Below are 24,730 nucleotides of genomic sequence, written 5' to 3'. Positions count from 1 at the left end.
CACGGCGTTACAAAGCGTTTAAAGGGCTCCCCAGTGACATCCACCTCACACCAAATGGATTAGAAAGACTGTACCAGATCTCCTAGAAAGTGGTGTGTTGCTTGGTTAGCCTGCAAATCCCACAATATGATAAGGCCTCTGCTATATCCAATCAGAATCTGATGGGGGTTTCTTGGGTTCTCCTGCAGGGCCTCCACAGATCCCAGTGAGCGTCGACTTCTATAATCATCAGGCACTCTGAGGGAAGAAGAGAAATACTCATTCCAAATTTGCTCTCACTTCTCACCACACCCCATTCAATTTATCCCTGAACTGTAACCACAGTTTGTCAATGAAAAGAAGAAAGGTGGAGGCAGAGACAGACACACCAAGAGGGAACTGAAGGGAGAACTGGAAGAAGACCTATAAAGAATGGTGGGGCATATGTGAGACATCTAAACAATTAAAAGGATTCTGGGCAGGTAAATCACTATCTATTAGGGAAGACTCTGCAAACAGCATGTGCAACAAGTTGGTAACTAATAGCTCTTCCAATGCTATCAATCAAACTTCTGTGTTCTAATGCTAAAAATATGTTGAGGTTCAGCCCAGATACAACTACTCAGTAACCTCCAAGGGTGCTGACAGTTATCAATACAACTTACAAACTGATCCAGTGGAAACCATTTGAAAACAGATTTATCCCACTTATCACAGATGATGTCATCTATGACTTTTATAAGAACTGTTTTGGTATTGTGGCAGGGTCAGAAATCTAATTGGGGAATTCAAACCAAGCTAGATGTGGGGTGGGGTGGTGCAGTGAAGGTCACCACAGATTTAGAAGGTGACAGCATGTTCAAAACCCTGAGAAGAAAGGGATGTTGTAGATGGGGTGTAGTTTGCAAGGACAGAGACATTAAGGGCGAGTTTTTTTTAAAAACGAAGTTGATAATGATTGCAAACTTGAGGCAGGGGGTTGGGTGGAGAAACAGGGGTCAATAATTTTATGGGAATAGGGTTGAGGAAGCTGGTGGTGACTCATGGGCTTCATGAGGTCAGAGGCTTATGGGGAAATAGGAGACAAATTAGAGAATGAAGAGAGTTGAGATAGACTGGAGTAGCTGGGGTTTTTCTCCTTTAAACACTGTTAATGTTGAAAATGCTGCGACATTTCAGTGCCTGCTCTGGTTATGATCACGAGGAACTGATACTAATTGGGGAAGGTTAGAGCACATGTGGAAGAGCCAGCTTCCATCTGTGGGAGGGGCGGTGTGGGGGGTGGTAAGAGGAGAAACTATGTAAAAGAGGAAAATAGCATGCACTTTGGTTTATTTACAAAAATCTACACAACACATGATAAAGACAGACCACCTCCAGTTTCCTCTTTTGTCAGAGCAACACAGAGAAGGTCAGTGGAGATTTCATAGAGATATTTATTATAAAAGGATATCGATAAGGGTAACTAAAGAGCTTGGTTTCCTGTGGCTGAAAGGATCAATAGCAGAATTAAAGATGATTGGCAAAAAAGAGTCAGAGGCTCCCTGAGGAAAACGTGGTTTGGATTTGGAAAGCATTGGCCTGACAGAGAGGTGGATACAGATTGAAAACAAATATTGGATAAATACTTGAAAAAGCAAAAAACTAAAGCAGAGATGCGAGATAAAGAAAGAGAAAGACTGGAAAACTCAAATTCTATCTTGGCAAAAATCATGCGACAGACACTGGGATCAAACTTCACCCCAGCATCAACTTTCAGTTATTCATAAAGAAAAGCAGTAGCAATAAATAAGAAAGTGCAGTAATGAATACCAGCTGTTCCTGTCCTATACAATCTCTATAAAAGATCATTTATAGAAATAGTAAAGCAGGTAGGAATGACAGACTCAGGTTGAAGCATGCTGATGATCAGAACCCTTACTTCTGTAGAACAGCTTCCTGGCTGATGGTTTTCTCTTCCTGCTCTCTGAAGGTTGGCTGTTCCACCACAAACACACAGCCACCTTCTGTCCCCAGAAACAACACTTCACCAGGCGACTGAGGGAGGACCACAGTTATAGTCGTGACACTTGGAGGAGCACTATAAACAGGAAACAAGCAGGTCACAGAAGGCATCAGCTGAATCAAGAAACCAGAACTCAGTAAATTACATGCATGGTGCAGAGTTAAATCAATCACAATTGTACAATGCACAGTTTCCCTGCTTAGGCAGCTCTACACAGCCTCCTGAGCATATGCATGGTAGGGAATTTTCACAGTAATTTCAATGCAGTGTTCACGTAAGCCTACTTGTGACACTAATAATAATAAACTTTAAACTATCCCCTGTTGGGATGCAGAATCAACATTGACCCCCTGCTCCTGCCAACCAGGGGTATTCAGTATCTACAGCAAGACCAGTTGCTTTGCACTCAATAGCAGAGTCTATAACGGATTCCCTATATGATTTCACGATATCGGACAACAGTGGGATACAATCTTGTTCACTCTCAATCTGAACTTTGCTGGATTGCAACATTCTGAAACCTATTAAACTTCCTGGGCCATCAACCAGAGTCACAGCAATTTTTAACAATCTCAACATTTGATGTTGTTCAGTGCCCTGTGAACCTTTATGACTAAAATGCTCCATTGTCCAATGTTCTACTATTCTATTTAGTTATAGTTGTAATCTGCCCTGGTTGGACAGTGAATAAACACTGATCATGTGACTGCCTGCAAATCAAAAGGAAAACAAAACATAGGTGGTCAGTATGGCACATTTTACATAAAAACATAGAACAGTACAGCACAGTTACAGGCCCTTCGGCCCTCAATGTTATGCTGAGCTAAGTCCAAATCCAAGATCAAGCTATCCCACTCCCTGTCATTCTGGTGTGCTCCATGTGCTGTCCAATAACCGCTTGAAAGTTCCTAAAGTGTCCAACTCCACAATCACAGCAAGCAGTGTATTCCACACCCCAGCCATTCCGAGTAAAGAATCTACCTTGGATATCCCTCCTATATCTCCCACCATGAACCTTATAGTTATGTCCCCTAGTAACAGCTACATCCACATGAGGAAATAGTCTCTGCACGTCCACTTTATCTAGCCTCCTCATCATCTTATAAGCTTCTATTAAGTCACCTCTCATCCTCCTCCGCTCTAAAGAGAAAAGCCCCAGCTCCATCAATCTTTCCTCATAAGACCTACCCTCCAAACCACGCAGCATCCTGGTAAATCTCCTCTGCGCTCTCTCCAATGCTTCCACATCCTTCTTATAGTGAGGTGACCAGAACTGAACACAATATTCCAAATGTGGTCTCACCAATGTCCGGTATAGTTGCAGCATAGCCCCACGGCTCTTAAACTCAAACCCCCTGTTAATAAGCGCTAACACACTATAAGCCTTCTTCAAAGCTCTATCCACTTGAGTGGCAACCTTCAGAGATCTGTGGTTATGAACCCCAAGATCTCTGTTCCTTCACATTCCTCAGAACCTTGCTGTTGACCCTGTAATCCGCATTCAAGTTTGTCCTACCAAAATGAATTACCTCGCACTTATCAGGGTTAAACTCCATTTGACACTTTTCTGTCCAGCTCTGCATCCTTTCAATGTCTCTTTGCAGCCTACAAGAGCCCTCCACCTCATCCACTACTCCACCAATCTTGGCGTCATCAGCAAATTTACTAGCCCACCATTCAGCCCCCTCTTCCAAGTCATTGATAAATATTACAAATAGCAGAAGACCCAGCACTGATCCCTGTGGTACACCGCTGGGTAACTGGCCTCCTGTCTGAAAATTTTCCTTCCACCACCGCCCTTTGTCTATGAGACAGCCAATTACTTATCCAATCGGCTAAATTTCCTTCTATCCCACACCTCCTTACTTTCTTCATGAGCCTACCATGGGGAACCTTATCAAACGCCTTACTAAAATCCATGTATACAACATCAACTGCTCTACCTTTGAGGTAACGAAGTGCGTAGACAAAGAATTCAATCAAATTTGTGAGGCAGGACTTACCCCTGATGAAACCGCGCTGACTATCCCGGATTAAACTGCATCTTTCCAAATGGTCATAAATCTTATCTCAAGGCCTTTCCATTAACTTACCGGCCACCGAAGAAAGAATAATGCCTATAATTAGCAGGGTCATTGCTATTTCCTTTCTTGAAGGGAGGAACAACATTCACAACTCTCCAGTCCTCTGGCACAATCCCTGTGGACAGCGAGGACCCAAAGATCAAAGCTAAAGGATCCACAATCTCATCTCTTGCCTCCCAAAGTATTCTTGGATGATCCCATCTAGCCCAGGGGACTTTGTTTATTTCCAGAGAAAAATCTCAAAGGCTCAGTCACTCAATGAATCTAAACCACCACAGCGCAGTGCACACCCTCACTCAGATGGAATCGGTAGAGGGTTAAATGCCCTTGTCTACATCAATAGGGTGAAGTGGAAATGATCTACAGCTTCAAGTTTATAGATGTCTAGATCACCAAGAAACTGCCCTGATCCCTCCACGCTGATGCTATAAGATAAGAAAGCCCACCAATGCCTCTACTTTCTCAGGAGACTAAGGAAATTCACCTTGACTCTCACCAGTTTTTACAGATGCACTACAGAAAGCATCCTTTCCAGATGCTTCACAGTTTGGTATAGCTCCTGCTCTGACCAAGACTACAAGAAACTACAAAAGGTTTGTAAAATGTAACCCAGACCATCACGCAAACCAACCTCCCATCTACTGACTGTCTATACTTCCTGCTGCCTTGGAAAAGCAGCCAGCATAATTAAAGGACCCTATGTACCCCTGGACATACTCTCTACCTTCTTCCATTGGAAAGATACAAAAATCTGAGAACACATACCAACCAACTCAAGAACAGCTTCTTCTTGTCTGCCATCAGATCAGACTTTTGAATGGACCTATGTTGATCTGAGTTGATCTTTCTCTACACCCTAGCTATGGGCGTACACTATATTCTGCACCCTCTCCTTTCCTTTCCTATGTACTCCATGAACTGTATGCTTTATCTTACAGTGCAATAAATAATGCTTTTCACTGTATCCTAATGCAAGTGACAATAATAAATCAAAATCAGTTTAAACTCTTACCCGGGCTGCCCACGTAGATCGAAGCGAGACTCCTCCTTGAGGAGGCTCAGTCCATCTGGGTTTTTCTTCAGCTTCCATAAATGCAGACTGTTGTCATCCAAGAGCGTCACCAGTTGACCCTGTAGAGATACCCCACATTCAAGTTCTATAGAACATGTTCATACAGAACCAACTAGCTCAAACAGAAGCAGGTGTAATCTGCTGCTTTCCTTCCACCAGACTCCTGAGCCACCGAAGCTCAGCAGAAGCATGAGGACCAGCACAATTTTCAGTTAAACACTTTACAACTTCAAATTCAATAATTTTAGATCACAATGTTGGCTCGTGTTTTTATCTCCAGGAGATTAGGAAAAGCAGAATTTGTGCTATTCACATTGCCCCTTTACTACCTCCTACTAACACCTTACACCTGATCAAAGGCCTTCATTTTTATTCTTTTCTTGCCCTTTTCCTACCTCTATGCCTGCTTAGAACTTGCTACATTGCGAATTCCTCCAATTCCCCAGCCTAAAATGTGAACTTGTTTCTCTCTCCAACAATTCTGCCTGATCAGGGTATTTCTAGCATTTTGTTTTTATTCCTGAGTTCAAGGCCTGTTCCACTTTGCCAGATTTGTTTTAAAATAAGCCAACTTAACCAGGCTCGAGTTAGTGATTTATTACTAAATTACTTAACGAGGCTCGAGTTAAATAGTGAGTTTACTACTAGATGTTTGCGTCAGAGGGTCTACAGCACAGAAAAGGCCTTACAGCCCATTGTGTATAGAGGTGTAAAACAAACATCCAAACTATTCTAATCCCATTTTCCAGCTCTTAGCCCATAGCCTTTTAGGTCTTGGCATCACAAATGCACATCTAATTATTTCTTAAATGTTGTTATGAAAGTCTCTATCTCCATCACCTTTTCAGGCAGCAAGTTCCAGACCCCCCACCATTTGGCTGAAAAGAATTTTTCTCACATCCCCTCTAAACTCCTGCCCTCTTACCTTAAATCTATGCCCCCTAGACATTGATCTTTCCACCAAGGGGAAAAGTTTCTTCCTGTCTACTCTACGTCCTTCATAATTTTATACATCTCAATCATACATCACCCTCAGTCCCCTTGGCTCCAACGAAAACAACCCCAGTCTATCCAATCTTCATAAACTCTCCAGCTCAGGCAACATCCTGGTAAATTTCCTCTGCACCCTTTCCAATTCTATCAAACCCTTTGATAATGTGAATTGCAGAATTGTACAAAATGCTCTTAAAACTTTATGGGCAGAATTTTCCTGTCCTGCCCACCATGAGAATTGTAGTGGGTGAGACACAGACCACACAAAAGTCTGTTGACCTTGGCCAGGATTTTCTGACCTTGGGACGAGCGTGGCTGTAAAATCCCGCTCTATGCTTCAGCTAATATAGGGAAGTATATCATATGGCTTCTTAACCACTTCAGGCATGTGTCCTGTCATGTTAAAAGACCGGTGTACGTGCACACCAAGGTCCTTCTGATCCTCGGTGATTCCCACAGATCTGCCTTTCATCAGGTATTCACTTGTCCTGTTTGTTCTGGCCAAGTGCAATAACTCACACTTATCCAGATTGAAAGCCTTTGCCATTGATCAGCCTCTCTGTCTGGTCTGTCTATTTTCTCCATTAATCTAAGGTTATCCTCCTTACCACGTTCCACTCTACTAATTTTTCTATAATCTGCCAATTTACTGATCAACCCTCCTACATTCAAGTCCAAATCATTTATATAAACCATAAATAGCAAGGATCTCAATACTGATCCCTGCAGGACCCCATTGGATTTCAATCTGGATAAGTGTGAGGTATTGCACTTGGGCAGAACAAACAGGACAATTGAATACCTGATGAAAGGCAGATCCGTGGGAATCACCGAGGATCAGAAGGACCTTGGTGTGCATGTACACCAGTCTCTTAAGATGGCAGGGCACATGTCTAAAGTGGTGTCCAATGGGGTCCTGCAGGGATCAGTATTGAGGTCCTTGCTATTTATGGTTTATATAAATGATTTGGACTTGAATGTAGGAGGGTTGATGATTGGACAAAGTGGTTAAGAGGCCATATGATATACTTCCCTATATTAGCTGAGGCATAGAGCAGGATTTTACAGCCACGCTCGCCCCAAGGTCAGAAAATCCTGGCCAAGGTCAACAGACTTTTGTGTGGTCTGTGTCTCACCCACTACAATTCCCATGGTGGGCAGGACGGGAAAATTCCGCCCGTAAAGTTTTAAGAGCAACTAGAGCATTTTGTACAATTCTGCAATTCACATTACCAAAGGATTTGATAGGGTGCAGAGGAAATTTACCAGGATGTTGCCTGAGCTGGACAGTTTATGAAGATTGGATAGACTGGGGTTGTTTTCGTTGGAGCCGAGGAGACTGAGGGTGATATATGATTGAGATGTATAAAATTATGAAGGACGTAGAATAGACAGGAAGAAATTTTTCCCCTTGGTGGAAAGATCAATGTCTAGGGGACACAGATTTAAGGTAAGAGGGCAGGAGTTTAGAGGGGATGTGAGAAAAATTCTATCAGGAAAACACCCTTCGACCATTATCCTGTGTTTCCTGCCAGTCAGTCAATTCTGGATCCAATTTGTCTAATTTCCTTGGAACCTGTTGGCTTTTACCTTCACTATCGGTTTCCTATGTGGGACTTTGTCAAGTAAGCTACATGAAATGCATTGCGCTCATCTACACACCTGGTCACCTCTTCGAAAAATTGAATCAAGCTGGTCAGACATGACCTCCCCTTAGCAAAACCACACCGATTGTTCTTAATCCCTGCCTCTACAAATGCAGATTAATTCTGTTTTTCAGAATAGTTTCCCCACCACTGAGGTAACTGACTGGCCTGTAGTTTCCTCGTTTATCCCTTCCTCCCTTCTTGCATAACGGTAGCACATTGGCTGTCCTCCAGTTTGCCAGCATCTCCCTGTGGCTAGAGAAAAATTGAAAATTGCCATTGCCCCTATTATTTTCTCCCTTACCTCACTCAACAGCCTGGGATTCATTTCATCTGGACCTGGAGATTTATCTATTTTTAAGCCTGCCAGACCACTCAGAACCTCTTCACTGTCTGTTAATTTCTTTAATTGTATCACAGTCCTCCCTGATTTTTTTTATATTCGCATTGTCTCTCTCTTACTAGTGAGCACCGACAAAGTACTCGTTTAGAACTCTACCTATGTCCTCCAGCTCCACACACAAATTATCATTGTGGTCATGATTGGGTTCTACTCTTTTCTTGGCTATCCTTTTTATCCTTAATGCACTTTAAAGGAAAATCCTTTCATATCTCCTTTTGCTCTCCTAAATTTTCTTTTTAAGCTCCCTTTTGTACATTCTATACTCCTCCACGGCTTCTGCTGTTTTGATCTCTTGATGTCAGCCATTAGCCTCCGCTTTTCACTTTATCCAATGCTGTATATCCCTCAATATCCAATGTTCATTGGATTTGTTGGTGCCACTCTCTCTTTATTGGAACATGACTGGCCATGTATTCTCCTCACTTCCTTTTGAATGCATACCACTGTTCTGTCACAGATTTACCCAAATGTCTGCTCTTAGTCCAGTCTGGCCAAATCATATCTGATCTAATTAAAATTGGCCCTCCCCAGTTTGGAATTTGGATTTCTGGCCCATTCTCATTCTTTTCCATAACCATCTTGAATCTGAGTTATGATCACTGTCTGCAAAATGCTACTCTGCTAATATTCCAAACATTTGCCTGGCTTTGTTACTTAAAATTAAATCTAGGACCACCCCTTTCTTGTAGAACCTTCTACATACTGGCTTAAAATGTTCCCATGGACATGTTTGAAAAATTCTGCTCCCTCTAAATTTTTCACACAAATGATCTCTCTAGTTAATATTGGGGAAGTTGAAATCCCCCAACATCAGTACCCTATTACTTGTGGTCTTCTGACATTTGCCTACATATCTGCTCTTCTATTTCATCTGGACCGTTAGGGGGCCTATAGAATGCTGAACAATGAGATCGCTCTTTTTAAGTTCTAACGATATGGCTTCATTACAAGTGCCTTCTAAGATGTCGCCACTCCTTACTGCTGTTATTGATTCCCTGATCAAAAATTGCAACACCCCTTCCATTTTTATCTTCTTCCCTGTCTCACCTGAACATCTTGGAATACTGAACTGCCAATCCTGCTCCTCTCTCAACCATGTCTCAAAAAGGTAGCAATGACATCTTATATGTTTTGTGCCCTCAACTCTTCCACCTTGTTTGTCAGACTCCTTACTTTAAAAATAAATACCATCCAATCTTACCAAAATCCTTTGTGCTTTAACTGGCCTACAACTTCTATGCCTCCCTGATTTATTTGGTGTCTCTTCTAATTTTGATACGGCATCTCCTCCTACTGAACCTTCTCTCAGGACCCCACACCTCTGCCAAGTTAGTTTGGTTTAAACCCTCCTCAACAGCACTGGCACTCCCTTCAAGGATGCCATCCCATTTTGGTTTAGGTGCGACCAGTCTGCCTTGTACAGGTTCTACTGTTCCCAAAAATAGTCCTAACGTACTAGAAATCGAATCCTCTTCTTTCCCCATTGCTCACCAGGTTCAATAACTTCAGACCATAATCTCGGCCCCCATTTTGTTTCCTCTATCTTTGCAGGATTTAATTTTACTAATTTTTGCTTTTTATCTAACCCCATCAGCATAACCTTGCATTCCTACATCCTCATCCACTCCTTGTGGGAGCAAGTATCACATTCTCAGCTCTGTCTTGGGTCTGCATGGATTAAGCAAGGTTCTTTAACATCTACTTTTCAATTCTATCCCTCCAGAAATAAACCTTTGGGGTTTGCTCACATTTTATGACCTTGTTAACCTTGTCATTTATGTATCTATACCCGGAGATCTTTCCGTCCCTCTACTCCGTTTAGGCTGTTATTTTCCAAAGAGTTTGTGACCTCCTTATTCATCCTATTAACACGTAATACCTCACCCTAGACTATATTGATGTTAATTTACTTTTTGCACGCCTGCTCTTCAAGTTTATTAACTTCTTGCATATTATCACAAGTCTTTTTCAATATTGACTCTTTTCTCCCAAATTGGTGTCACCCACAAATTTCGAAATACTTCCAATTCCAGAATCTATTTATGTAACTGGGCAATAGTGGCTCCAGCACCAATCCTTGTGGAACATCACTTCTCATCATTTGTCAGTCTGAGTAAACTCCTTTATCTACAACTTTGTTTTGTTGCCAATTTGCTATTTCTACTATTTGTTTCAGGACTCCACAAATTATTGACCTTGGTTGTGAACTTTTGAAAATCCAGGATTACATTCACTGCATTTACTCCCACCAAAAGTGTACTTTCAATTCAAACAATTAAATCCATAATGTTGGCAGTAAATCCATGTGTCCATTTTGGTTAGTAAAAGTACAATTAAAAATTGACAAAACCTAATGGTACATTTGAGAAATGTCAACTTAGTGTGATCGTGAAAGCGGCTAATTCCTGCATCACTCACAGCTGTTTATTACTTCATTCATTGGGTGCCAAATGTGTGCAGGCCATGCTGAGAATTCAAGTGTTGCAGAATGTGATGACATACAAGCATTGAGAATGTACAACATAAATGAACAGAGACCCTACGTTTCTGTCACCAGAGTGGGCACTATGAAATTTATTGTTCATTGTCACATTGTATTGATGGGAAGGACAAAATCCAGAAAATCCCAGAAAGCAAATTATATTTATATAACATCTTTAACGCCATGAAACATCCCAAGGTACTTTTAAGGAACATTTTAAAACAAAACATGATACTGAGCCACACAAATTGAGATTCGATCAGATGGCCAAAAGCTTTGCCAAGAGGTAAGTTTAAAGGAGTGTCTTAAAGGAGGAAAGCAAGGCAAAAATACACAGAGGTGTAGGGATGGAACTCCAGAGGTTGGAGCGTGGGTAATTGAATGCATGGTCATCTATGCTGCAGCAATTATAATTTCCATAGTAGTCAGTCCTGTTCCCCGCTGCAAGTTCAGCCCAAGACTGGGGTCATTTTTCTGGTCAAGTTATGATGATTAGGGTTGCCAATTCAGGCTGGACATATTATAGCAAATATCAACAGAAGTAGTAAAATAATTGGTCCACTCCACCTCCCATGGCTGTTCTCCCAATCTGTTTTCTTTACATTTATTTGTCTGTCTCTCCTTTCCCTCCCCCACAACCACCACTTTGGAGATGTTTAAAGTTTAATTGTGTTCAGTGCCCCAAGATTAACAACTAAAGCAACACATTCACTATTAACTCAGTCTTTAACTCAGCAGTTAAAGCATCCTCTGAAGTGCAGATGGAGGCTATTTGACCCATCAAGTCTGCACCAACTCTTTGATAGAACATCTTATCCAGGCCCTATCCTCATAGCTTCACACTTATCCCCCTAACTTATACATCTTAAGACACTAAGGGACAGTTTAGCATGGCCAATCCATGTAACCTGCACACCTTTAGAATGTGGAACGAAATTGGAGCACCTGGAGGAAACCCACACAGACACAGGGAGAATGTGCAAACTCCACAGACCCTATCATCCATGGCCAGAACTGAACCCCGGTCCCTGGCACTGTGAGGCAGCACTGTGCCACCATGTTACAGTACATGAAATTTGGCTACAACTGCAACTGACCAAAATTAGAGCCAGACAGGAGTGAAATTAGAAAACACTTCCATGTACAAAAGTATAGAGACATTTGAAACTCTTCCATAAATGGCAATGAATGCTAGTTCAAATGTTAACTTTAAAACTGAAATTGCTAAGTCTTCATTATTCACAAGTATTAAAAAATATGGAACGAAGGTGCATTATGAAGTTAGATTGCAGATCAACCATGTTCTCATTAACGGCAGAGCAAGCTAGAGGGGGCGAATGGCTGATTCCCGTTCCCATTACTGGCTTGTTGCACTTGTCACTCCCTCTAACCCTTCAAATTACAATTATACAATGAATTGCAAACTGAAACGTTTGCGATTTCCAGTGAGCTCTGGTTTAAAGTGTACACCACAGAGTGGAGCAGAATGCCAGTTAATTCTTCCTGTAATGTCCTGTAAAGCTGTTCCACTTAGACCCAAATTGAAATGGATGCCATTTCAATTCTACAAAGCCTTGGGAATTAGTGCAGTCAGGAGAGAGCAGAGACAAGAAATAACAACATGTGAAAATGAAGTGACAAAACAAAAAGAGAATAACGCATTACCTGTTCTGGTAGGAAGTGAATCTGGGTAACAGCTGCATTCTCCTCATGCAAGCCCATGACCTCCACCTCTGGCGCTCCATAGCTACAGCCACAGGTTAAGAATCTCAACATACATTGTGTAATATTTAAACTCAAGTCCACAAGTATTTCATTACTTTCTTCAGACCTGGCTTAAGTTGACTCCACATTTCTGAAACCATGGGGTCAATTGGAAAATGATATCAAATACAGCTCATTGTTCATTCTTGGGTAACGCCCAGGAAGCTGATGCCAAGCCTCTGCCCCACTGGACTACAGAGATAATGGGGCTCAGATGCAAAGTGTCTGAACAGTGTTAATAAATTGTCCTGAAGCCTTAGGAGATTATGTCTCCATACAGTGTCCAAATGGAGTTTTAGGTTAAAACCACACTTTACAAAATGAGCACCATAAGATTATGCTAACAGTATTAAAAGGAAGTGGGGTTGGAGGAGTCTCTTGTAGATATTTATGCTCCACATGAACCTGCTAGACTAAATAGTCCGTTTCTGTGCTGTGAACCGAATGTTACGACAAGACACAAAGATCCATACAATTCATTATGCAGGGTTTTTATCGTGCAAGTTCCCAGGCAAACAAACAGCAGTAACCACAGCAAATTCAGTACTCACCATTAGACCTTTTCTACTCCAACACAGGGCAGTGAGGCTGCCACACAACTGCAATCTCCAATTGCAATCAGATTTAATACTAGTGACAGCCAAATATTTTCCCCAAATTTGCAAGTACTTAAATACTTCCTCAGGGAAACTACCAAAATAGGAATTGAGGGATTTACTGTTAATCCCAGCTCAGTAGACTAGGGCTAATGGGCCAACTGGTTAATTTGTCACAGATTTAGTGGAACAACCAATTTTCAGAGTCTCTGAAGCCTGCAATTATGCCCAGATACAAAGCTAATGACAATAGTGAAAAATCAAAGTTAAAAGCTGTTTCAGCAGACTTTGACGCTTTCATAACAAGACAGACAAATTAATGGCGCAATAGGACACAAATGTGACTTATCTGTGCGACTGCATGACTACTAAGATTAGGAACAAAATATTGAGAAGACAGACAAAATGGAGAAGGTGGGCATAACCCTGATAAAAAGTTTAACATATGGACAGGAGTGAGGAAGGATCTTGGCTTAGAAGAGCAGGAAGTATAATCAGTCAAGGTGGAAACAAGAAATAACAAGGGTCAAAGAACACAGGTGCATTCATTTCATGAGCCCCCGGCCAATAATTTTTTTGTCTAACAGTATAGCTAACAAAGAAATTGGAGGAGCTTGGAACAAACAATACTGGGGGGTGGGGTTAATTAATCCACAAACAATTTGAGCAAATTTGTCAAACATGATTTACTTTTCATAAAACCATATTGACTAGATTTGATAATATTCAGCTTTCCTAAATGATTAGCTATTTCCTCTGATTACTGACTGCAGCATTTTGCCAATAATAGGTGTTAAACTAACTAACCTATATCTTTTTGAACAAGGCAGTCACATTAGCTGTTTTCTAATCTTCAAGTATCCTCCTGGAATCTAGCGAGTTACAAAAAATTTCAACTAATGGGTTAACTATCTCTGCAGCCACTTCCAATAAAATCCAAGCATGCAGTTCACCAGGTTCTGGCAACTTGTCCGCCTTTAGCCCAATATGAGTTTTTCTAATACCCCACCCCATGTGATTGGGATTTTTGTAAATTCTACCATGTTGTTATTTAAAATCAGCCCATCCAATACCTTCAGGATATTTTCAATGTCTTCCATGGTGAAGACGGATGCAAAATAAGTTACTTAGCATATCCGCTATTTCTTTGTTTGCTGTTATCAATTCACCAGCCCCGTTCAGTAGAGGTTCCACATTTATCTTATCTGCCTGCTTCTTATTTATATATTCATAGAAACTCTTATTGTTTGCTTTTAATGCTGGATGCAAATTCTCTCTTAAAATTCATTTTCTCCTTTGAGCTTGTTAGTCTTTTGCTGCTGGATTCTAAAATCTTCCCAGTCCTTTGGTCTGCCACTATCCGTTGCTACTTGGATATCTTGCTTTTCAATTTAACATTATCTTTGACTTCCTTTGATAACCATGGACTTTGCCTTTCTCACAGGATCCCTCTTTTTGATTGGGATAAACTCCTGCTGAGCATTTTGGATTATTTGTTTGCATATCTGCCGACGCACATCTACTGACCTGTATCTTAGCTTGTTTACCCAATTCACCCAGGGTCAGTTAATGTAATGCACAGCGAAGAGGCTCAGAAGATGGTTCTGTTAGTAGAACTGAAGTTGGATAATGTCAGGGTAGGAAGGGGCTACGAGAAGATGAAGAGCGATGGATGTTTGGGGGAGAAAAAAAGGTCAAGTGAGGGGTTTTCAAGTACGCCAATGACTAGGCAGGAGGGAAAAGTGACAGTTGGTCAGAAATGAGAGCCAATCCTATTGCAGCTCTCACCAGATACCAATATGTCCCCCACTCACTCTGCTCCCTCAAACATCAGGAAGTGATCATTGCCTGTGATGGTACAGACCAGAAACTGAAGTCGGGGGATCCTTATTGGTCTGTGAAGCTCAATGCTACATTGGACTGCACTGTGTATAAAGGCAATATGCACGCTTTTTTAAAACAATCATAAAACATACAGGAAATTCCAATGAAGTTAATTGAAAACAAAACATACTAAACAGACCCTGCAATGTGCAAAGTGGAGTGCAATAATAATGGTTATGGGATTGTGAAACATAACCACAAAATAATTTTAAACAACAAAGTGCACACACCCACTCATCCCTAATAATGAGTCTTCTTGGATTGCAGATTCCATCAATTCTCAGCAATTAATAAACACATCCTTATCACTCACCTTGCATAACATTCCTACATCAGATAAAATCAGCAGAGTAGACAAGGGACCAAGAGCTTGGAGTTTATGGGTATTAATGAATAGGTAACAATAGAGAAAATAATTAATGGTAAAGGCATTGGGTGGAATTTTCTGCCCCCCTGCATCATATTTTCCAGCAGCTGAGGTGGCTTGCCATTGGCTGCCAGTAGGATCTCTTGCCCTGCTGATATTTATGGCATTTTGTGTGGTTTGCCCATCTCACCACCAGGGAACCTGACGTGGGAGGCTGCCTTCTGTGGGACCAGATGATCTTGCTGGCAGGAGGAGCCAGAACATCCAAGCTACAATGTGAATGCAAAAACAATTGTATCCAAATAGACGATTCAATATTACACACAAATGGACAAGTTTTATCTAATGGCCATTAGAGATGAGATTCCAGTGTGATCAAGGTTGAAAATGAAATATTTCTGGATAATTAATCTTTAGAATAGAAATGGGAAAAATGAAAGAGGGGCCAGCCTGGATAGGACCTAGCTCACGGGAGTTGGGTGGAGGGAACATATAGAATATCTTTGGATAGACCTAAAAAGTACACAAAAGGGGCAATAAAATTTTCACTCAGAGTGGAGATAGAAGCTTTCAAAGTAGTTTTCTTTTTAAGATTTATATCTAAAGGAATCAAAGTTGTAAGTTTAGATCTAGGTTTGTGCAATGAGACGGGATAGTTTCAAAACTTGTTATGAAGGAGTCACTGGGCAAGTCAAAATTGATTTTTTGTTAAGTCCAAAACTAGGACTTTAAATCAGAACAAAGTAAATAACATGAGTATGTGATGCCCAAACTGGGAAGCTAGAGATATGACAAGAGTCAGCCAATGGCAAACTTTTTTTTAGAAAAAGGATAATTTGCAACAGTTACGCAATCCCTCCTCTGGAAACCTCCTTCTCCAAAATGACTGCATTGGCCAACATTTTGACTGACCTTCCTGTTGTCTTCCTATCGTTATCCTCAGTCTATTGCACTTGCTAGAAAGTTTCAGTTTCTGTGCATTTTCATTATATGGTTTTTCCTTATTCTATACATTATTAGTCTCTTTACCAATCCTGTTCTGATCTTGCATCTCTCTCCCGAATGTGACACTGCAATTGATGGAGTCAATGTAGCATATTTGAAATTTCAGTAACTATTAAATAAGATGGTATCCTCGAGGTTATGGCACAAAATTAGGCATCACGGGATTGGGCTCATTTCAAATAGAATGGATCATTCAGATACAAATCCATGCGCTGTCACTCTCAAGGTGTGAAATCCACTGCACACGATGCATAATTGACCTAACCATCCACTTATTTTGAAAATGACTTGGACTTGGGGAAAAAGTCACATGATGAGACAGCAATATTTTGTTGGTTTTTAAACCAGCCATAAATTGTTTTGCAGTGACAGAGTTCCATCCAAAAGTCAAACTAGCTGCAAGTCTTCTAAGCAGCCACGGTCATTATTAATGATACTTGAAAGTCAAAAGGTATTTTTGTATCATCAACAAATTTAGAAACATAGAAACTAGAAGCAGGAGAAGGCCATTCAGCCCTTCAAGCCTGCTCTGCCATTCATCTTGATCATTAAATACAATAACCTGATCCCCCTGCTTCCATTTCCCTTGATCCCTTTAATCCCAAGAGTTATATGAAATTTCTTCTTGAAATCAGATATTTTGGCCCCAACTATACGCGACTATTTGGTCCCTTCAAAGTCATTAATACAGACTGCAAATAGCTGAGGTCCTAATATTGACTCTCCATGACACTGTTTACACTCTGCCAACTTGAAAATGCCACTTATCCCTACTCGTTGCTTCCTGTCCATCAACCAATCTTTCATCCATGCTAATATAATCACCCATAACTCAATTAAACCGTTTGTGTGGCAACTTAGAGTGCGCTTTGGAAATCCATCAACAACTGCTGCTGACACCTTCTAATGGAGTGTTTGTGTAATTTGTGCATAGTATGGGGCTAGTAGAGTCTCCAGCTGCAGACCATAAGCATATGTTCCAGTTCCTGGGATCCACCTGGGCAAACATCAGTGGAAACTTCCAAGTGAAGTGGACTTTGTGACTCCACACACTAACAAAATTCATAAGAACATAAGAAACAGGAGCAGGCCATCCAGCCCCTCAAGCCCGCCCCGCCATTCAATAAGATCATGGCTGATCTGTCGTGGCTCAGTTCCACTTTCCCGCCCTCTCCCCATAACCCATAATCCCCTTGCCTATCAAAAACCTATCAACCCGCGACTTAAAAATATTTAGCGAGGCAGCCTCCACCACTTCAACGGGCAGAGAATTCCAGAGATTCACCACCCTTTGAGCGAAGAAGTTCCTCCTCAACTCCGTTCTAAACCATCCCCCCTTTATCTTGAGGCTGTGCCCTCTAGTCCTACTGTCCTTTCTGAGCGGGAAGAGCCTCTCCACCTCTATCCTATCCATCCCATTCATCATCTTATATGTCTCAATGAGATCTCCCCTCATTCTTCTAAACTCTAACGAGTACGAGCCTAGTTTATTCAGCCTCTCCTCATAGTTCAACCCCCTCAACTCCGGAATCAGCCTAGTAAACCCCCTCTGCACTCCCTCCAAGGCCAAAATATCCTTGCGTAAGTGCGGTGACCAAAACTGCACACAGTACTCCAGCTGCAGCCTCAGGTGTCCTTTACAGCTGCAGCAAGACCTCCCTACTTTTATATTCAATCCCCCTCGTCTTTGAAACTCTCCCTCCAATGTGTGTTGTCCAGGACTCAACTGCTTCAGAATGTGAGCAGATGGCCAAAGATCTTGATGGTTTACACTCTTAACATATCAGATAAGGATAAGCAGAAGATGGTGAGGCTTCACTTCATCAATACTCTCACAATACCAGCACACTTGGAAGACCATGTGCATCTTCTTGCTGATTTCAGTCAAGGGTAAAACAAAATGTCTATTCCCTTGTGACTGAGAACTCAGTGGAAATGTTCCTGTGCTTGCAGGAACAAAGTTTTTAAAAATAAATTGTACAAGTACTTTTCCTCTTGTTCTTGACCATATGTAGTTCAGCTCTCAGGGTAGCACAGAGACAAAGTGACTACCAATAAGTTTACTATTGTTGGGCTTGAAGAAATGGGTGGCACGGTAGCACAGTGGTTAGCATTGCTGCCTCACAGCACCAGGGACCTGGGTTTGATTCTTGGCTTGAGTCACTGTCTGTGTGTGGAGTTTGTACATTCTCCCCGTGTCTGCACGGGTTTCCTTCGTGTGCTCCAGTTACCTCCCACATTCTGAAAGAAATTCTGGTCAGGTGCATTGACTTGAACAAGCATCAGACTGTGGCGGCTACGGAAATTTCACAGTAACTTCATTGTAGTGTTAATATAAGCCATACTTGTGACTAATAAATAAACAAAGCTTTAGAAACAATACTCAAGTGTGGAAACCTGTGACCTTGGAGCCTTGTTAGTCACTGTTACATTTAGTATCTACTGGGATTAATCAGAAGTAACCCCATGAGTTTGTGTCTGCTTGGAGTCCAGGACCTGCAGTAATGAGATTCACCTCCTTTACATACAATGCATCATTAACAGATAGCAGCGCTCAGCCTGGTAACAGCCCATGATCATGGGAGGAATCAACTGAAGCAACTGGAGTTGAAGGTTTGACCGTTCTTCCCATGTTATAATGGTGGAGAAAAAAAACATTCAACTACATCACCATCCAGCAAGCTGGAGGTCAATGAAATCCAAAAGCAAACATATTTAAATTACATGTGAAAAGATACATCTTGAAGGCTCCTGACCGACTTCCAATGGCCATGAGCTGAAGACTCGAACAATAAGCCAATGCGCTAGGCTGATGCGGAAATCCATGTTCCACAGTCTGTGGGAAGGAAAGGAAAACCACTTTGTAATAACTGCACAGTCAGCATAGAATGTTTGAGAACCTTGTCTATACAACTTTGGTGAGTGACAACGTGAGCAGACGTCAGCAGCTGCACAAGTCAAAGATCAGTATTCAATTCAACATATTACCATTCACACAGCTGACATGGTACCATGCAAAAAGATTGTCCAATTTAAGAAATCTCTATTTTTGTGGAATTGAAAAGCAAAGTTCCATTTCACCTACTGATATCCAATTGAAACACTGCTTCTTGGATCATGTACAAATCCCACTACCAGGATTCCAATATGAACATACATCTAAACATATCAATTAGGAGCCAGAATAGGCTACTCGGCCCCTCAAGCCTGCTCGATCATTCAATAAGATCATGGATGATCACATTGGAACCTTAGTTCATCAAGAATCTTGATAAGGTTGGAAGACTTGACCCTCAAAAAAATTCTCCTAATCTCAATCTTAAATGGGCAACACCTTTTTTAATAAGTGACCCTTAGTTTTAGATGCACTCACAAGGGGAAACATCCATCCTGTCAAGGCCCCTCAGGATCTTATATAGTTCAATCAACTCAAGGCAACTTGCCCATTCCAGGTATTAGTCTAGTAAACATTCCAAAAGATAGTCTCGTGAACTGCTTCCAATGCACATATAATTTTCCTTAAATAAGGAAACCAAAACTATACACAGTATTCGAGACGTGGTTGTACTACGCAACTGAAGCATAACCTCCCTATTTTTGTATTCTGTTCCCCTCTCGATAAACAATAATGCCCTAATTATTGCTGTACTTGCATGGCAATCTTTTGCAATTTGTGCATTAATCTGGACTTGAATGAAATATATTGTAATAATTGGGGGTGATTTTAATCTTTGTATAGATTGGATGAACCAAATTGGCAAAAGCAGCCTTAAATGTTCACAGAATGTATTAGGGACAGCTTCCTAGAACAATACATTCTGGAATAAACCAGGCTGTGTAATGACAGGATTCATTAATGACCTCACAGTAACGGCTAATGTTACGCCGTTGTTTAAGAAGGGTGCCAGGCAAAAGGCGGGGAATTACAGGCCGGTTAGTTTAACGTCTGTGGTAGGTAAAATGTTAGAATCCGTCATTAAGGAGGAAATTGCGAGGCATCTTGAAGGGAATTGCTTGATAGGGCAGACGCAACACGGTTTCATTAAAGGGAAGTCGTGTCTGACAAATTTACTGGAGTTCTATGAGGATGTGTCTAGGGCGGTGGATAGAGGAGAGCCGGTGGATGTGGTCTTTCTGGATTTTCAGAAGGCGTTTGATAAGGTACCTCACAAGAGGTTACTGCAGAAGGTCAGAGGACATGGAGTTGGGGGTAGGGTGTTAGCGTGGATAGAGGATTGGTTGTCAAATAGGAGGCAGAGAGTGGGGGTCAATGGGTGCTATTCGGATTGGCGGTTGGTGACTAGTGGGGTGCCCCAGGGGTCAGTGCTGGGGCCTCAGCTATTTACCATTTATATAGATGATCTGGAGGAGGGAACCGAGTGTAGGGTGTCGAAATTTGCTGATGACACCAAGATTGGGGGAAAGGCAAATTGTGCGGAGGGTGTGGAGAGTCTGCAGAAGGATCTAGATAGGCTGGGCGAATGGGCCAGGAAATGGCAAATGGAATTTAATGTTGGCAAGTGTGAGGTGGTCCACTTTGGTAGGAAGAATGGTAGGAAGGACTATTACTTACGTGGCGAAAAACTGCAGCAGGCGACGGTGCAGAGGGACCTCGGGGTCCTTGTGCATGAGTCGCAAAAACCCAGCCTGCAGGTGCAGCAGGTGGTCAGGAAGGCGAATGGGATGCTGGCCTTCATAGCGAGCGGGATTGAATATAAAAGTAGGGAGGTCTTGCTGCAGCTGTATAGGGCATTGGTGAGGCCGCAGCTGGAGTAGTGTGTGCAGTTTTGGGCGCCGCACCTGCGCAAGGATATTTTGGCCTTGGAGGGAGTGCAGAGGAGGTTTACTAGGCTGATACCGGAGTTGAGGGGGTTGAGCTATGAGGAGAGGCTGAATAAACTAGGCTTGTACTCGTTAGAGTTTAGAAGAATGAGGGGAGATCTCATTGAGACGTATAAGATGATGAATGGGATGGATAGGATAGAGGTGGAAAGACTCTTCCCGCTCAAAAAAGACAGTAGGACTAGGGGGCACAGCCTCAAGATAAAGGGGGGGCGGTTCAGAACGGAGTTGAGGAGGAACTTCTTCACTCAAAGGGTGGTGAATCTCTGGAATTCTCTGCCCGTTGAAGTGGTGGAGGCTGCCTCGCTAAATATTTTTAAGAAGCGGGTTGATGGGTTTTTGATAAGAGAAGGGATTAAGGGTTATGGGGAGAGGGCGGGAAAGTGGAACTGAGCCACGACAGATCAGCCATGATCTTATTGAATGGCGGGGCAGGCTCGAAGGGCCAGATGGCCTACTCCTGCTCCTATTTCTTATGTTCTTATGTTCTTATGTTCTTAAAGTATTATTTAGGCAAGGGTGATCATAACACGAAAAAAATTCACTATCAGTTTGAGGGTGAGAAATTTGAGTTTGAAACAAGTGTCTTAAAGTTAAATGAAGGTAATTAGAAGAAGGATAAGAAGACAGAGTTGGCAAGTCAAATGATAAATAACATAGGGCAGCACAGTAGCATAATGGTTAGCATTGTTGCTTCACAGTACCAGGGCCCAGGTTCGATTCCTGGCTTGGGTCACATTCTCCCAGTGTCTGCATGGGTTTCTCTGGGTGCACTGGTTTACTCCCACATTCTGAAAGACATGCTGGTTAGGTGCCGGATTCTGGTGACTAGGAGAATTTCACAGTAACTTCATTGCAGTGTTAAGGTAAGCCTTACTTGTGACTAATAAACAAAACTTTAGTAGAGAAGCAGTGGCAGACATTTTAGAATTTCAACTAAGAGATATCCCACTTTGAAAGATACTATGAAAAAGATACAGCGTCTATGATTAATTAAAGAAACTTAAGGATGGTATCTAATTGAGAACAAAAATGTACCATGAAGAAACGATTAGCGGTAGGCCAAAAACATTTCAGAAACTGGCAAAGGATGACAAAAACATAAAAGTGGAAAATTAGAGCACAGATAAAACTTGCAGGAAATATAAAAGTAGATGGTAAAGCTCCAAGTATAAAAAAAGAGAATAGCTAAATTAAGTGTTGGTTCTTTAGAGAGCGAGACTGGAGAATTAATAACAGGCAACAAGGAAATAGCAGGGACTTTGAACAAATATTTTGCAGCTATCTTCACAATAGAAGACAGAATGCATCTCAAGAAAAATGGAAAAGCAAGAAGGTGGATTTGGGGGGAAGGGGTTGGGAGGAAGAATCTTAGTAATTTTTCCTCCCATGATTGTTTTAAGAAAACTAATGGCACTAAAGTCTGATAAGCCCTCTGGTCCCAAATGCCAGAATCCTCCTTAAAACAAATGGCTGCAGATATAGAAAAGACATTTGCTGTAATCTTCCAAAATTCCCATGATTCCGGAAAGGTCTGAGTGGGGAACATGGTGGCCCAGTGGTTGGCACTGCTGCCTCACAGCATCGAGGACCATGGCTTCAATTCCAGCTTTGGGTGACTGTGTGGAGTTTGGATATTCTTCTGTGTTTGTGTGGGTTTCCTCCGGGTGCTTCGGTTTCCTCCCACAGTCCAACAATATGCGGGTTAAGTGGTTTGGTCGTGCTAAATTGCTCCTTAATGCCCCAAGATGTGTAGGTTACAGGGATGGGATGGGCCTGGGTAAGATGTATCATCAATGAGTTAGTGCAGTCTTTATAGGCCGAATGGCCTCCTGCACTATGATTCTTTGATTGGAAAGCTGCAAATTCGACATCACTATTTAAGAAAGGATGTAAATAGAAAGCAGGAAACCATGGGCCAGTTTGACCAACAGCAGTCACTGGAAATAAAAATCCATTAATAAGGAGGCAGTAGCAGGATATTTAGGAATCATAACACAATCAGTCAGAGTCAAATGGGTTTGTAAAAAGAGATGTGTCTGACAGTTTTTTGAGGATGTAGCAAGCTTGTTGAATAAAAGGGGAACCAATGGATGTAGCATATTTGAATTTCCAAAAGCATTCGGTAAAGTGCTACTTTCTATTTCCACTGACAGGACATCTTAACCAAGCCCATCACATCCCCTGTAACCCCACTAACCTACACGTCTTGGGGACACTAACAGGCAATTTACTGCACAAAGTAAGAGCTCATGGTGTTGGGGGTGATAGATTAGTATGAATCGGGGATAGACTGACCAACAGGAGACAGAGTTGGGATAAATGGGTCATTTTCAACTTGGCAAACAGTAACTGGATGAGTACTCCAGGAATCATTGCTGGAGCCTCAACTATTTGCAATCTATATGAGGGACTTGGATAAGGGATTGCGTTAACGTTTATTAGTCACAAGTAGGCTTATATTAACACTGCAATGAAGTTACTGTGAAAATCCCCTAGTCACCAACTCTGGTGCCTGTTTGGGTATACTGAGGGAGAATTTAGCATGGCCAACACACCTAACCAGCACATCTTTGGACTACGGGAGGAAAGCAGAGCACCTGGAGGAAACCTGGGAGAATGTGCAAACACCACACAGACACAGTGTCCTCAAGCCAGGAATCGAACCTGGATCTCCGGTGCTGTGAGGCAGCAGTGCTAACCACTGCCATTATGTCACGAGTGTATTGTAACTAAATTTGCTGATGAAATAAAGAAAGTAGAAAATGGAGTTGTGAGGATATAAAGAGTCTGTAAAGATATATAGATTAGTTAAATGAGTGGACAAAAAGTTGGCAGATACAAGTATAAATGTGGAAAATATGTGAGGCTGTCCATATTGGGAGGAAGAATCAAAATGCTGAATATTATAAATAGAGACAGTAGAATGCTGCAGTAGAGGGATCTGGGTATTCTTGCATGTCACAAAGAATGAGCATGGAAGCAAATGCAATGTCGGTCTTCACGAAGGAGCATGCTGTTTAAAAGTAGGGAATTGCAACAGCTGCATTAGTGAGACTTTATCTCGAGTACTTGTACAACTTTGTTCTTCCTACTTAAAAATACATGCATTCAAAGCTGTTCAAAGAATGTTCATTAGGCTGATTTCTGGGTTGAAGGAGTTTGCCTTATGAGAAACTGTCAAACCTACACCTATTGGAGTTTAGAAGAATGAATGAACTTTATTGAAACATGTAAGATTCCAATGGAGCTTGACAGAGTAGATGCTGGGAGGCGGTTTCATCTCCTGGGAGAATCTAGAACTAAGGGACACAGTTTGAGAATAAAGGATCTTCTATTTAAGATGGAGATGAAAAAAATTATCAAAGGTTGTTCATCTTTGCTCTCTGTGGAAGAGAGTTGCAATGGAAGTTTGGTTACTGAATATGTTCAAGACTGATCAGATAGATTTTTGATTGACACAGGAGTCAAAGTGGAGATAAGGTCACAATCAGATCAGCCATATTATCAAATAACAAACCAGGTTTGACGGATTAAATAGTCTACTCCCTGTTCTTAATTGTTATGACCGAGCTCATGCTGTATATACAAAATTTCTTAAACACATC

At 41.7% G+C, this 24,730-nt stretch overlaps 1 protein-coding gene across 7 annotated transcripts in view; it reads right to left on the bottom strand.

Moving 5' to 3' along the window:
- The window catches only part of llgl2 (LLGL scribble cell polarity complex component 2), a 106,557-nt gene that overhangs the window by 29,896 nt on the left and 51,931 nt on the right, over positions 1 to 24,730 (bottom strand). For all 7 annotated transcript variants that reach the window (XM_080208966.1, XM_080208973.1, XM_080208967.1 and 4 more), the window contains 5 exons: positions 19,019 to 19,116; positions 12,330 to 12,411; positions 5,081 to 5,199; positions 1,901 to 2,059; positions 75 to 237 (listed from right to left, as the gene is read on the bottom strand). In XM_080208966.1, coding sequence (XP_080065092.1) covers positions 75 to 237; positions 1,901 to 2,059; positions 5,081 to 5,199; positions 12,330 to 12,411; positions 19,019 to 19,116 — 621 coding nt within the window. The remainder of the gene's footprint in view (positions 1 to 74; positions 238 to 1,900; positions 2,060 to 5,080; positions 5,200 to 12,329; positions 12,412 to 19,018; positions 19,117 to 24,730) is intronic.

The sequence above is a fragment of the Carcharhinus amblyrhynchos genome, chromosome 21 (assembly GCF_965287045.1).
Source record: "Carcharhinus amblyrhynchos chromosome 21, sCarAmb.v2.hapA, whole genome shotgun sequence".
Classification (NCBI taxonomy): domain Eukaryota; kingdom Metazoa; phylum Chordata; class Chondrichthyes; order Carcharhiniformes; family Carcharhinidae; genus Carcharhinus; species Carcharhinus amblyrhynchos.
The sequence above is the reverse complement of the archived record's forward strand: the minus strand, read 5'-3'. Positions and strand labels throughout refer to the sequence as shown.